The 15,319-nt window shown below is 39.9% G+C and overlaps 1 protein-coding gene across 7 annotated transcripts in view; it reads right to left on the minus strand.

Annotated features, from left to right (window-relative positions):
• TASOR2 (transcription activation suppressor family member 2) overlaps positions 1–15,319 on the minus strand; it is a 76,855-nt gene that overhangs the window by 54,409 nt on the left and 7,127 nt on the right. For 2 of the 7 annotated variants that reach the window (XM_032349838.1, XM_032349843.1), the window contains exon 1: positions 11,875–13,527. The exons of 2 other annotated variants lie outside the window; for them this stretch is intronic. In XM_032349838.1, the coding sequence (XP_032205729.1) occupies positions 11,875–12,071 (197 nt within the window). In that variant the 5' untranslated portion in view covers positions 12,072–13,527. Of the gene's footprint in view, positions 1–53; positions 149–11,874; positions 13,528–15,319 lie in introns of those variants that run through there. 3 more of the 7 variants (XM_032349836.1, XM_032349837.1, XM_032349840.1) reach the window with 3 other exon arrangements.

Consider the following 15,319-nt stretch of genomic DNA (forward strand, 5'->3'; position numbering starts at 1 on the left):
CTAGCTGTTCTGATGACTTAAGATTTCTCCACCCTGCATTAATCATTCTTCACCTGTGTCCCGCAGTTCTTTACTGTAGTCCTGTTGTATGTATGGCTCTGGGCTAGAGCTAGGGAATACAGGAAAACAAAACAAAACAAAAAACCAAAAAAAATAGGAGACCATGTGTCTATCTGAAAGAGTGATCTTTTTATTTTTTTTTTAGATTTATTTATTTATTTGACAGACAGAGGTCACAAGTAGGCAGAGAGGCAGGCAGAGAGAGGGGGAAGCAGGTTCCCTGCTGAGCAGAGAGCCCCATGTGGGACTCGATCCCAGGACCCTGGGATCATGACCTGAACCGAAGGCAGAGGCTTAACCCACTGAGCCACCCAGGCGCCCCTGAAAGAGTGATCTTTAACACTGAGGTCATAATTTCAGAATTGTGTGTGAAACAGTTATGTTCAGGACAAGGGCTTCTTCAGACTCCAGGAAGGGAGTAGAACGAGTGGTCAAGGGAATAGACTCTGTAAACAGAAGGACTTGGCAAGCCAGGACTTTGAACCTAGGTCTTTCTAGCTTTGTGACTTTGAGAAAGCTACTTGATCTTTCTTCCCCTTACTTTTTAAAATAAATTTCAACAAAGCATAGACACAAAATAAAAAGCCAAAGACCACTAGGTTTATCAATCACTGTCCCCACCCTCCCAGGGAGCCCCTATTTCCATCCCTCTTAGTTGACCACTTTCAACTTTGGCTATATCTTCTGGTGTAACTCCATGTTTCTAAATAAAATGCCATATAAACTCATATCACTAATTTTGCTGTATCAGTATTCAGTGTTTCACTAAATTGTATGCACTAATCACAGCTGGGCCACACTGGGTAATTTCCTTTCTTACAGGATGTTTCGTGTTTTTTTTTTTTTTAAGATTTTATTTATTTATTTGACAGACAGTGATCACAAGTAGGCAGAGAGAGGGAGGGGGAAGCAGGCTCCCTGCTGAGCAGAGAGCCCGATGCGGGGCTCGATCCCAGGACCCTGGGATCATGACCTGAGCCTAAGGCAGAGGCTTTAACCCACTGAGCCACCCAGGCGCCCCAGGATGTTACGTTTTATTCAATTTCAAATTGCTTAATTTTCAGTTACCAATCATTAATTCAGCCTAGAATTCTAGAGAACTAAAAATCTCCTCTGAACAGATAGAAACATCAAGTGTTTTTGGAGACATCCTTTGTGGAGCATGCTATTATCCAGCTTCGGTCTGAACCTGTGCTCTCCAATAACTTGGGAGAGCTTTGTGACCTTGCTGGGAGATGCTGAGATACAACACTGAAGCATAAATGTTCCCCATATTCCCAATCTGCAGAAATTGATGACCTGATTCTAAACCCATATTCCCAATCTGCAGAAATTGATGACCTGATTCTTTGCAATCAAAGGATACAGAACAGCCAGAACAATTTTAGAAAAGAACAAAGTTAAAAGACTCACCACTTGATTTCAAGAATTACTACAAAGAGAAACACAGTCTAGATTGCGGTATTGATGTGTAAAGATAATATATACAGATCAGTGGGACAGCATCAGAGTTCATTTTTGGCAACACTGCCAGTATCATTCAAAGAGAAAGAATATTTTTTACAACAGACGGTTCTATAACAACCCAAACAGAAAAAAAACAAACCATGAACTTCAACCCCTACCTCAAACCATAAAATTCAACTGGAAATGAATTACAGACATAAACGTAAGAGCTAAAACTGTAAGACTTCTAGAAAAAAATCACAGGGAAAAAATCCAGACCATGAGGCAGATGACAATTGCTTAGGGTACAAAAATCAGTTGCCATTAAAGAAAAACTCATATACTGGACTTTATGAAAATTAAAACCTTCTGAGCTTCAAAAGGCATCATTAAGAAAAATATCTGCAAAGCACTTGTGTCCAGAATATACAAAGAACTCTTAAACACACCACAAAGGACAAACTAATGGTAAGTAAGTACATAGGAACATAGTCAATGTTATTAGTTATTAGGGAGGTGATGCTTGCCCAGTAGAATGACTAAAATTAAAAAGACAGAAAATACTAAGTGTTGGCAAGAATGAAGAACTCTCCTAGATTCCTGGTAGGAATATAAAGCTATATAGTCAACTGGGAAAAGTTTTGTCGGCTTCTTATAAAGTCAAACATACACTTAGTTCACAGCCAAGCAGTTCTACTCTTAGAAATCTACCCAAGAAAAATGAAACATTATGTCTGTAAAAGGATTTGTACATGAACCTTCAGGGAAGCATTATTCTCAGAAGGTAAAACTGGAAATCTACATGTTCATGATAGGTGAATAGATGGATAAACAAACTGTGGCCTATTCATGTAACATACTACTACTCAGCAATAAAAAAGGAAAACTGCTGAGGCATGCATGAAACTCAAAAACGTAACTTGGACAAAAGAAAGCAGACATTAAAAAAGTACACAATATAGGATTCCATATATATTCAATTTATATATGTGCACGCGTGTGTTAAAGTTCTAGAATTGGCAAAACTAATCTATAGCGATAAAGAGCCCACCAGTGGTTACCGAGGTAGGAAAAAGAAAACTGGAAGTGAAGTAGGCACAAAGGAACTTTCTGGGGTGAGAGAGTCTATTTTTATTGGTTTGCTGGTTACAGGATACACAGATTTACCAAAATTCACTGAACTATATATACTTAAACTGTGTTTGGCACCAAATACTGATACAGTATAGAAAACAATTTCTGACCAAGATCTAGTAAAATTATAATGTGACCATAGAAAAATTAATCTCCAGAGCCCTATGTTAAAAAAAAAAACAAAACCAGGGGAGCCTGGGTGGCTCAGTGGGTTAAAGCCTCTGCCTTCAGCTCAGGTCATGATCTCAGGGTCCTGGGATTGAGCCCCGCATCAGGCTCTCGGCTCAGCGGGGAGCCTGCTTCCCCCTCTCTCTCTCTGCCTGCCCCTCTGCTACTTGTGATTTCTGTCTGTCTGTCAAATAAATAAAATCTTAAAAAAAAAAACAACCTACTTAAATATGACTCACAAGTTAAATTATAATGAAATTTAAAATGGCTGAATGACAATGAAAATTACCATCTAAATTTAGATACATGTAAAGTGTAAGAAAAAAAATCTACCAAAAAAACCCTATTAATTTTAAATGTAAATATTAAAGAAAAACGCTGGAAAATCAGTGAATTAAAGTCAATTCAAGAACTCAGAAAACATACAAACAGTAAATTAATAAGAGAATAAGGAAAGGAAATAAATGATAAGGATCAGAAGTTAATTAAACAGAAGAAAAAAGAACCAGAGCAGGGAAAAATAAAGATTACTTCTTCGAAAAAAAAAAAAAAAAATTTGGGGTTCCTGAGTGGTTCAACTGGTTACATGTCCAACTCTTGATCTCTGCTCAAGTCTTGATCTCAGGGTCAGTTCAAGCCCTGAGCCTACTGTTTGCTGGCATTGTTTCTGTTCTGCCACCAAGCTGATTTTCTTTCCTTTTGTCAGTCCCCAAATTTTTACCAGAGTATGTCTCAGGGCTGGGCCAGTTTTCCTTGGAATACATGGTGCATCCTTTCAAAATGTACATTCAAAAAATAAATTATTTCTTTTTACAGAAATATTTGAATTATACTTTCAGATATCTGACTAATTATACTATTTTGATTTTCTTCTTTGGGGGCTCCAAGTTTGCAAGTATATTTTGGATCTCTTTTGGCGGTCTCCTATATTACTATCTCAGTATTTTCTTTTTAGAGATTAATTTGTTTGCTTTTAATCACTTTTCTCATGTTATCTTTGGTTCTGTTTTACACAGTAAAAATCATGGTAAAATAAGCACAACATTTCAAGTCTAATCTTTAGATTTGCCATGGGACCTAGTCTCTCATGTGCCTCCTATTTTACTCTGTTTCTGAAACAGTTTAATCTTTTTCTTCCTTTTCTTTTCTGTTCTGCTAGTGCCCATTTCACATCCTCCTATGGTCTGGCTATCTCTTCCTCGAATTCTGTTTTTTTTTTTTTTTAAGATTTTATTTATTTATTTGACAGACAGCACAAGTGGGCAGAGAGGCAGGCAGAGAGAGAGGAAGGGAAGCAGGCTCCCCGCTGAGCAGAGAGCCCGATGCGGGGCTCGATCCCAGGACCCTGGGATCATGACCCGAGCTGAAGGTAGAGGCTTTAACCCACAAAGCCACCCAGGCGCCCCTCTTCCTCAAATTCTTGTAATTCTGCTTTGTGGTCTTCATTTTTTGTGTTCATTTATTTTATTTTTAAATACTTTATTGAGATACAGCTCACGGCATACAATTTACCCACCTAAAATGTACAATTCAATGGCTTTCGTCTATTCAGACCTGTGCAAACATCACTACTATCAATTTTAGATCATCTCGTCACTCCAAAAAGAAGCTGTGTACCCCTCAGCCACTATCCTCACCCTTCAATGCTTCCTATCCCCAGGCCCAGGTAACCATTATTTTACTTTCTGTCTGTATAGATTTGCCTATATTGGACCATTTCATGTAAATGGAATCCCACAATGCGTGGTCCTTTGTGCCTGGCTTCCCTCACACAGCATCGTGTTTTCCGGGTTCATCCATATGGTGGCATGTGCTTCACTCACATTTCATTTTCCCTGGCTCATTCAGAGGAAGATGATACTTTCCGGATATACCACATTTTCTTTTATCCAATCACCAACTGATGGACATTTGGAATGTTTCAACTTTTGGGGTATTGTGTACAATACTATGAATGTTAATGTACAAGTTTTTGTGTGGACATTTTTTCAGTTCTCCTGAATATATACCTAAGAGAACGGCTGAACCATGATAAATCTATGTTTAACCATTTGGAGAACTGCTATTCTGTTTTCCAAAGTGACTGCACCATTTTACCTTCTCATTAGCAGTGCACGGAAAGTTGTACTTTCTCCACATCACTGCTGAGACTTGTTACTATCCTTCCAACCAAATAAGTGTGGAGCTTATTTTTAAGTTTATGTTGGGATTTTAGGTCACTTTTCATCTACTTCAAGAGGTCCACAAGCTTCTTCATGAAGGGCCAGACAGTAAATATTTTAGGACTGTGAGCATACAGTCTCTGTTACAAAGACTTAGTTCTGCTGGTGAAGCATAAAAGCAGCCACAGACAATGTGTAAATGAATGGAAAAGTGACTAGGTTCTAATAAAACTTTATTTAAAAACAGGCAAATGCAGTCACTTGCCCAGCCCTGATCTACACTGTACCAGTATTCGGGGCTTTTCTTGTCATCTGTAGAAAACTGTGTGATGCACATCCCTCCCCCTTAGCCTTTTCTTATACATTTCTATCAGTTAACTACTGCTTAGTAACAAACCATCTCAAAATTCAGTAGCTTATAGCCACAATCATCTACTACTGCTCACACTTCTACAACGTTGGCTGAATTAGGCTTAGCTCAGCTGGGGCAGCCCTGCTACGTCTCCTACGTTCCTTCAACCAATAAGCTAGGGAGGCATGTTTTTCTCGTGGAAATGGCAGAGGTACAGAGAACAAGTGGAGAATACCCAAGTCCTTTTAAGATTTATTAGGCCTGAAACTACTAAACTATCACGTCTACCTGACATTATTGCCCAAAGCTAGTCATATGGCCAAACTCAAAGTCAAGGGGGAGAGAAAAAAGCCCTGGGGTTCACAGCGCAACTGATCGTGGTAATGACTGTACACCTTGTGAATATACTAAAAACCAATGAATTCTACCTCAATATTAAAAATATTATGTTACAAAAAAACAAAAACAAACCAACAAAGAAATGCAATTGCCACTGTATCGCTGTAAGGATGCTGTACATATTCTTTCTGGGGTTTTTTGTATTTGAACAAGAAGATTCAGGGTGTAGGGAGGGATGAGAGAAGTTCTGAGGTTTCTTAATGTAAGAGTTCCCCCTTCTCTGTTCCCGCATCCAAGGATTTTTGAAAAAATAATACTTGTTGTCGCCAATCCTCTTGTAACCTGCAAGTGTAATCTGGTTCAGGAGGGCCTATTAATTCCAGCTCAGTTTCCTCTTCAAGACTACTACAAGACCCACATCCCTTGCTTTCCAAGGTCATATACTCACTTCTAGGGGTATTTTGCTAGCACATACTAAGATCTCTGGGCCACTCAGGCACTTTCCAATTTCTCTCTGCTTTCCTTAATGTTCAGTCTTAGCCTGGTACTTAGCAATTCTCTCTTAAGACGGGACTGTTTCTGGACTAAACAGCTGCTGGTCATCTCTGAGCTATGCCCCCTCTGCACAACTCCACCTTTCTCACAGAACTGTTGGGGCTTCCCAACAGTACTTACATATAATTTCAAGTTTACAGGGTTTCTTTTATTCCTGCCCTTGTTCAAAGTGTAGTTTGGGCACGACACCTCCCCTCCTTCCCATTTTTTTTTTTTTCTAGAAGTACAATGATGAAGAACTAATCTGGTCTTCTTCCTTCTGGAACTAAAGGTTTGGTCTGGTGATTCGATTTGGTTTTGTTCCCTGTTTTCTTCTTCAGGACACCAGACAGAAGACCCATTCAACCAGACGCTCACCTCTTCCAGTTCCGGGATTTTAATAATGGTTTCCTCCCACTGTATAAGACAAAAGACCTCTTTGCTTCTCCACTTTTATTTACTCACTCTTATTTTCTAATTCTTGTGGCTATTTTATTTTGGGGGAGAATTCTTCAGCTTTATTATCCAATCATTATATATTTTCTTCTGCTCTCACAGAGACCTTTTCTGTTTCCTGAATAATTTCGCTTTTTAAAAAAATAGAACCTCTTCTTTCACAGATGTCATTTCTTTTCTCTTGAAAGGTACCATAGTTTTATTTGGTTCAAGTTTCTTCTGTTACCTGCAGTAAATCTATTTCTACCAAGATCCTTTTATTTCCTACTTGTTTATTCCTGTTTGGTTCCTTTCTTCCTTCCTTTTTATTTGTTTGAGAGAGAGAGTGAGTACCAGCAGTGGGAGGGGCAGAGGGAGAAGCAAACTGCCCACTGAGCAGAAAACCCTACCCGGGCTCCATCCAGGGACCCTGGGATCATGACCTGAGCCAAAGACAGAGCCTTAACCGACTGAGCCACCCAGGCAGCCCTCCTGTTTGGTTTCTTTTATATTAGAGACTCCCACCAAATGGCTGGTGATCCTTCGTTGTCCGCATGTGAGGCACTTAAAGCTGACGACGAGGCTGGCACATGAACAGTGTCTCTGACCAGGAGCTCTCTCGCACTTTCTTTTTCTCTCTCTCCTGTATCTGATGGTGATGCAACTATTTAATTAGGCGAACTCCCAAAGTCTGTATCTGCTAAATATTTTACCAGGGTTGATGTTTCCCCAGGAAAGAATCCTTTAAGATCTTGTTTAGGAGGAGCACAAGCTCGACTCTTGGCTCTGAAGAGTCACGCAGCCAGACAGCTCTGGCTTCCCTACTCAGTACGGCGACTTCCACTTAACGCTCATCCTGGTTTCCGTGCTCTGCTCCACCCCAGCTGCCTCAGCCTCCTGAATGTGATCACCTCCCGCAGGTGAGCTGTCAGTGCCCTGTCTGGGTAGAAGACAGCTAAGCAACTGTCTAGAGGCGAGGAGCAGGGAAGGGAGTCTAGAGCATCAAAACTACCAAAATCACCACTTAATCATTCTACTTCTGTGCCACCCTATCATCTTGCCTTGAGAAATACTTGTAACTTCCAAATCCTGAGCTGCTGCCGGACTGCCCGCTGGGAGTCCGCTGGCCTCTTGCCCACTGACTGCTCTTCGGCTTTCAGCAGCCCCACTCCGTAAAGCCACACAGGACTCGCCATCTTCGTGCTAGTTCCCCAAAGCTGACTGTACCTGGCATCTACTTTTCCATTCTTTTTGTCAGTTTATATCTTTACTCTTTTACTGCCACCTCAGTGGGATTTCCAGAGGGTGTATACAACTGGACATGTTAAACTAGAAGTGTCTACTTAAACTAAGTCTTAATTTCTTCATTTAAAAAATGTGGAATATACCCTCTAACTCTGGTAGCTATGACTACCAGTATTTTTTATTTTAACTTCTACAATAATGAAGACTTCGTTTTATTTACCACATACCAAAGTGCACATCAAATCTTCAATAAATGTTTCACTTAAAATGAATTACCTTTTAGTGCATATGTACTCAATAAGCATGTCCTCAAATACAGAAAAAGTGTAATCTCCAGAAGTTCTTCAATGACATTTCTTTCGAAAGCACTCTGTTCCTTTCTTTGAGAGTACTTGTCATGATTTATAACTACATATTTATAACTACTTCATTAATGGCTAATTCCCTAATAAACCTGCCCCTGTAAGGGCAGAAACCATTTCTGTTTTGTTTACCTCTGACTGCTTAGCAGCCAGCCCAATGCCTGGCATATAGTGAACATGTATCTGGTGACTAAATGAAAGAGTAAATAATATTTATGCTATCTAATCTGTATCAAAACTCAGTAAAAGGAATAAAGCTTCCCAACTTTTTAATAAAGCAGCTAAATGTAGTACCAAAATCTGACAAAATCTAAAAAAGGAAATAAAAAAGAGTTATCTCTAGTATGAATATTAATGCTAAAATTCTAAAATATATGCATTGGCAAAGAGAATCTATCCCGAGATTAAAATAACAGAGATTAATTCAGATTCATCACAGGATTGTTAAGAATTGGTTCAATAAACAGGAAATCCATAAATTTAACTAACCACATTAATAAATCAAAGTAAAACAATCACAGAGGGGCCACTGATTGTGGGATAAGGTAGGAGAGCCAAATGTCAGACTGTCAAAACAAAGTTACTATATACGTATTTATATTACAATGCCTTATAATGTGTAAATTTTTGTTGCTGCAGATATTTTTAAAATTTATGCATTTTTTGCCATACTTAATCTAAAAATCAAATTAAGATGCTCCCAAATAAAAGCTGTTGATTTAATAACGTAGAAAAATATCCTACCACACCGAAAGAAAGCTGGAGTAGCCAAATTTATATGGGACAAACAAGATTTTAAGCCCAAGACTGTAACAAGAGACGAAGAAGGGCCCATCACGAAGCTATACCAACTGTAAATATTTATGCACCCAACTTGGGAGCACCCAGATATATCAATCAATCAATAACAAACATAAAGAAACTCATTGATAATAATATAGTAATAGTAAGGAACTTTAACACCCCACTCACCATAATGGACAGATACCTAAGCAGAAAATCAAAAAGGAAACTATGGCTTTGAAACATACTGGGTCAGATGGACTTATGAGATATATTTAGAACATCATCCTAAAGCAACAAAATATACATTCTTTTTAAGTGCACAAGGAACTTTCACCAGAACAGATCACATACTGGGTCACAAATCAGCCCTCAACAAGCACAAAAAGACCGAGATCATACCATGTATATTTACAGACCACAACACTATGAAATTTGAAGTCAACCACAGGAAAAAACTTTGGAAAGACAGATACATGGAGATTAAAAAACATCCTACTAAAGAATGAATGGGTTAGGGGTGCCTGGGTGGCTCAGTGGGTTAAGCCGCTGCCTTCGGCTCAGGTCATGATCTCAGAGTCCTGGGATCGAGTCCCGCATCGGGCTCTCTGCTCAGCAGGGAGCCTGCTTCCCTCTCTCTCTGCCTGCCTCTCCATCTACTTGTGATTTCTCTCTGTCAAATAAATACATAAAATCTTTAAAAAAAAAAAAAAAGAATGAATGGGTTAACTGGGAAATTAAAGAAAAACTAAAAAAAAAAAAATACATGGAAGCAAATGGAAATGAAAAGATGACAGTCGAATACCCTTGGGATGAAGCAATTCTAGAGGAGAACACAGACAGCAACCTTTTTGACCTCGGCTGGAGCAACTTCTTACTAGACACATCACTGGAGGCAAAGAAAACAAAAGCAAAAATAAACTACTGGGACATCGAGATAAAATGCTGCACAGCAAAGGAATAATCAACAAAATTAAAAGGCGGCCTATGGAATGACATAATGGAAAGTACGTATCTGATAAAGGGTTAGTATCCAAAATCTATAAGGAACTTATCAAACTCACACCCAAGAAACAAATAACCCCATTAAGAATTAGACAGAAGACATGAATAAACACTTCCAAAGAAGCCATCCAGACGGCTAACAGACATGAAAAGATGCTCAAATCACTCATTATCAGGGAAATACAAATCAAAACCACCATGAGATGGGCACCTGGGGGGTTCAGTCAGTTAAGCGGCTGCCTTCAGCTCTGGTCATGATCTCAGGGTCCTGGGATCAAACCCCGCGTTGGGCTTCCTGTTCAGCAGAATCTGCTTCTCCCTCTCCCTCTCCTGCTTCTGTTCCCTCCCCCGCCCCCTCTCAAATAAATAAATAAAATCTTAAAAAAAAAAAAAAAACGATGAGATACCACCTCACACCTATCAGAATGGCTAAAATTAACAAAACAGGCCAACAGGTGTTGACAAGAATGTGCAGAAAGGGGAACCCTCCTACACCACTGGTGGGAATGCAAACTGGTGCAGCCGCTCTGGAGAACAGTGTGGAGGTTCCTCAAAAAGTTAAAAATAGAGCTACCCTATGACCCAGCAATTGTACTGCTAGGTATTTACCCAAAGATACAAAAACACAGATTTGAAGGGGCACATGTTTATAGCAGCATTATCAACAACAGCCAAATTATGGACATTATGGAAAGAGCCCCAGTGTCCACCGACTGATGAATGGATAAAGTTGTGTTATATATATTTACAATGGAATATTACTAAGTTATCAAAAAGAATGAAATCTTGCTATTTGCAATGATATGGATGAAGCTAGTTTATATTACGCTGAGCAAAGTAAGTCAAAGACAAATACCATATGATTTCACTTGTATGTGGAATTTAGGAAACAAAACAGATGAACATACAGGAAGGGGGGAAAGGGGAGAGAGAGGGGGAGAGGGAAGCAAACCATAAGAGACTGTTCAGAATAAAAAACGAACCGAGAGCTGATGGAGGGAGGTGGGTAGCAGATGGGTATTAAGGAGGGCGCTTGTTATGATGAGCACTGGCTGTATGTAAGTGATGAAGCACTGTATTCTACCGAAACCACTATTATATGTTAACTAACCAGAATTTAAATAAAAATTACAAAAGAAAAAAAAGATTTCTATAACAACATTAAGAAAATAAAGTAACTTAAGACACCTGGGTGGCTCAGTGGGTTAAGACTCTGCCTTCAGCTCGGGTCATGATCTCAGGGTCCTGGGATCGAGCCCCACATGGGGCTCTCTGCTCAGCAGGGAGCCTGCTTCCCCCTCTCTCTGCCTGCTTCTCTGCCTACTTGTGATCTCTGTCTGTCAAATAAATAAATAAAATCTTAAAAAAAAAAGAAAATACTGTAGAATAAGAGTTTCATAAAATTTTTAAAAAAAATATAAAGAAATTTGCCCTGTACAAAAGTTTAAATGTTTTCTAAGGCACAGATAATCATACACACAAGGAATAAAAACCAATGACCTTTGCTATAAGGGCAAAATACGGGTACTCACGGTTTGACATTTCAAAAGCTGACCTAGAATACTGTAAATCTATACCCCGGCAGAGCTGTAAGGAGGGATGCCCTCTCTCCGGAAGTTCTGCAAGGCTTTCCTCACTCGGACACCCAGAGAATCCAGTGAGGAGTTGGGAGCAAAGGAGTTGGGTAAACCTGTCCGTACCATCCAACCTGTCCTGGCGGCCCCACCGAAGTTTCACTCCGAAGGTCAAACACCGAGTCTGTCCCCCTCCCAGCCTCCTCTGCGCCCAGCTCTAAGGAAGACGGCCCGCTGGCGGGGTCCGGTGCCCTGGCAGCAGCGGGGAGCCTCACCTCATGGTGCGTGGGGGAGGGGGCTGCGCCTCTGCCGCCGGCCTGTCGGCCCCCTCCCACCAGCGAAGTCCAGTGCGGTGGCCGGGGCGGCGCGGGGCGGCACCTTTTAAAAGCCAACGAGGGCCGCCGACCGCGAGCCCGCGGAAGGCAGGCGCAGACCCCAGAACCTCAGCCACAGAACCGGGTCGGGGGTTCATGGGAGCTGCAATCTAGTTCGAGGGTGGTCGAACAAGCAGAGCGCCCTTGGTCTTCCTTCCTCTGAGGTCTTCCAATGCCCTCTCTCCGGTGTTTGCTCTTTTACGGGGCGTGCTCCCAGCTTCAATTTCTTCGAGGATCTTGCCCACAGGCTCTCAGGAATGATGCTGTAATGATGACGGATTGCAAGTCCCAGACCTAATCTGACACTCACATGTGTACACTACAGTGATCCCCAATTACTCTGAATCGGTGCCCCTATAAACCGTTCCCATTGTCGTCTATATAAATGCACCAGCTACAGTTTCATGGGGCTTTGCTGTATGATTTACAAAAACAGAAGGTCTACTGAATGATTCTGAGTGCTCCACAGATCCCTGGGAGATGCTGGTATCAGCACTTGTGGTCAGGATGGGGTGCTCACCCACTAAGCCAGGCAGCCCCAACAAAACCTACAAAAAATAAAACTATTCTGGGGCATGAAGTATTTGGTCTGACCTAAGGACATCTTTACTTTTGGCTCAAGCTTTAACAAAGTTACTAAAGACATGTACCTGCATTTCCCGACCATATCTGCATTTGCTAGAGGAAAATCTGTTCAGGAGATCCTAGAAAATCATTACCACCTTTATGTTGTACATATAGAAAACATACAGGAAAATCTTAACTCACAAAATTCACTTAAATTCATAAAGAATCATGTAGACTGACTATGTACTATTTAAAATAGCAAACACACTTTGAGTATTTAGTATATCCAAAGGAAAAGAAATCGTTTTTTGAAAAAACATTTCCAGAGGATTATATCCATTGTGTAAAATGAGACATACCCATGTACTATGACTTTTTCATTTAACTGTGGCATATTTACTTTTGGACTTAATATTCAAATTTTGAAGATTGTTTTAACAATCCTCAGAATCCAACCTCACAGTAAAAAGTATTTTTATATAGCAAATAGATGCTTATAATCTTATATCTGCCAAGTTTTCTCTCTTGCTATGCTACGTAGACTCTTTAGAGACCATACTTTCCACATTCAAGTTATGCACCTTTCATTGGAACTATTTCAAAGTTTATATGGTGTCATTTTTAGACAGTAACTGACCTTTTTCTGGCTCCTTATCAAACTGGATTTACTAATTTGTGCTTTATTTTTTTTAAAGGGGTTTTATTTATTTATTTGAGGCAGGGAGCACAAGCTGGGGGAGAGGCAGAGAGAAAGGGAGAAGCGTCTGCTTCCCCACCAAGCGGGGAGCCTTGAGATCATGACCTGAGCCCAAGGCAGACACTCAACTGAATGAGCCACACAGGCGCTCCTAATCTGTGCTTTAAACTATCAGCTTGCAGTGAGATGGCTGCATTAAACGCACTACTGTATTTTATTACAAGGACACTGTTAAGTAATTTTGTACCTCTTTTTTAAAAAAAAAAATTTATTCATTTGACAGAGAGAGACACAGCGAGAGAGGAACACAAGAAGGGGGAGTAGGAGAGGGAGAAGCAGGCTTCCCACTAAGCAGGGAGCCCGATTCGGGGCTTGATCCCAGGACCCAGGGATCATGACCAGAGCCAAAGGCAGATGCTTAACCAGGCACCCCAGTTTTGTACCTCTTAAAAGAAAATCCTAACAATAAATTTTTCTCAGGGACAATTACATTTTAAAACCTGCTTTGGATTCTTTTGATTTCAGATGATGAAAGAGAAAGTGACCTAACCCATGCCATAACAGGATGACTTTTTTTTTACTGCTCACACCCCTAGAAATATCCCATCCTGAAAGTCCTGGGCAAATAGGCCTGTTCACTGACAGTGGCTCCCAGAGAAGTAGGGGATCACCTAAAGCAACCAGTAACACTGGTCAAACTAAATCCCGGAAGTTGGGGCCTCGAGCATTCTTCTAACGAGGCAGGGAGCAGGTGTGTATTCAAAGGTTCTAAACAGGGTCTATTTCACCATGCCAAGGAAGGTAGTGAGTCTTTACACAGAATATAAGCAAGGGATTTAATTCTCCAATTCTCCTTTCCTTGTTAAGGGAAAACAAAGTAGGCTCCAGACACATTTCTTATGCTAAAAGCAGTAATGTTAAAAAGAGAAGCTAAATTTAAAACAAAAACAAAAGGACAACTGAGTTAACCAATAAAAATAAAAACTGTTACTTTTAGAATAAATGAAATAATCTCTTAGCAAATATATTCAAAAAAGAAAAATTAAAAAGCAGAACAAAAAAGAGACTATTACCACAAACACAGAGAAAGCATTTCTAAAATTATAAATGTCATACACAATTTATACTAATTAATTTGAAAACTATAAAAATATAATTTGCCAACACTGATCGAAACAAAAGAAACATCTAAATAAACCAATTATGATGAAAAAACTGAAAGAGGAGTCCTAGTCCTACCCCTTCCCCCAAAAGACTAGGTCTAGAGTTTTATTGTCAGATTTTACTTCTCACTTACCAGATTATCAGGTATCTACAAGTCTGGCAATGCAGTCTGTTGGTGGAACTGTGGGAAACAAAGTGAAGAGAAAAGCAAAAGGACAGGAAAAAATACATACTAGTAGATGAAAAAAGACTGATTTATACTTTTATATGGACAGGTCAGCAGAAATGGAAATTCACAGTTCAGGATTTATGAATAGCTAATAAACACATTTCAAAATACCTCCCGTTTACAGATATAAGAAGCCAAACAATCCCCAGCAAGGTAAAGATACACTGCATTGAACTAGCACAGCGCTGAACACAAAGAATACCAAAGTAGCCAGAGAACAAACAACTGAGACACAGCTGACCTCTCAGGGGCAATAATGGAAAAGACAAAGAAAAGAGGGATAAGATGTGCAAATATGCTCGGCAGCGGCCAACCTAAACTGCATTACTTAGCAGAAGCATCTTCTGCAAATGACAGTGAAACAAAGATACTTTCAGGTAAACAAAACTGGAAAGAGTTCATCACCAAGCAATTCTTTCAACAACAACAAAAAAGCCATGCCAAAGGATATGCTTTGAGCAGAAGAAAAATGGCCCTAAACTGATGTTCTAAAAGATAAAAGAAGCCATAGAGAAAAGAAGTTAAAATGTGGGAAATGTAAATAAGCACTGACTGTGAAACACAACAATAATTCTAAACAGGTCCCCTTCTGTCCAGTAAGAATAGTGCTTAAAAATATTAAAACATATGATAACATATAAGCCACGAAGGGACTGAATGAAGTCAAGCTTCTACAGTTCTGGTACCAT

Source organism: Mustela erminea, chromosome 6 (genome assembly GCF_009829155.1).
Source record: "Mustela erminea isolate mMusErm1 chromosome 6, mMusErm1.Pri, whole genome shotgun sequence".
NCBI lineage: Eukaryota > Metazoa > Chordata > Mammalia > Carnivora > Mustelidae > Mustela > Mustela erminea.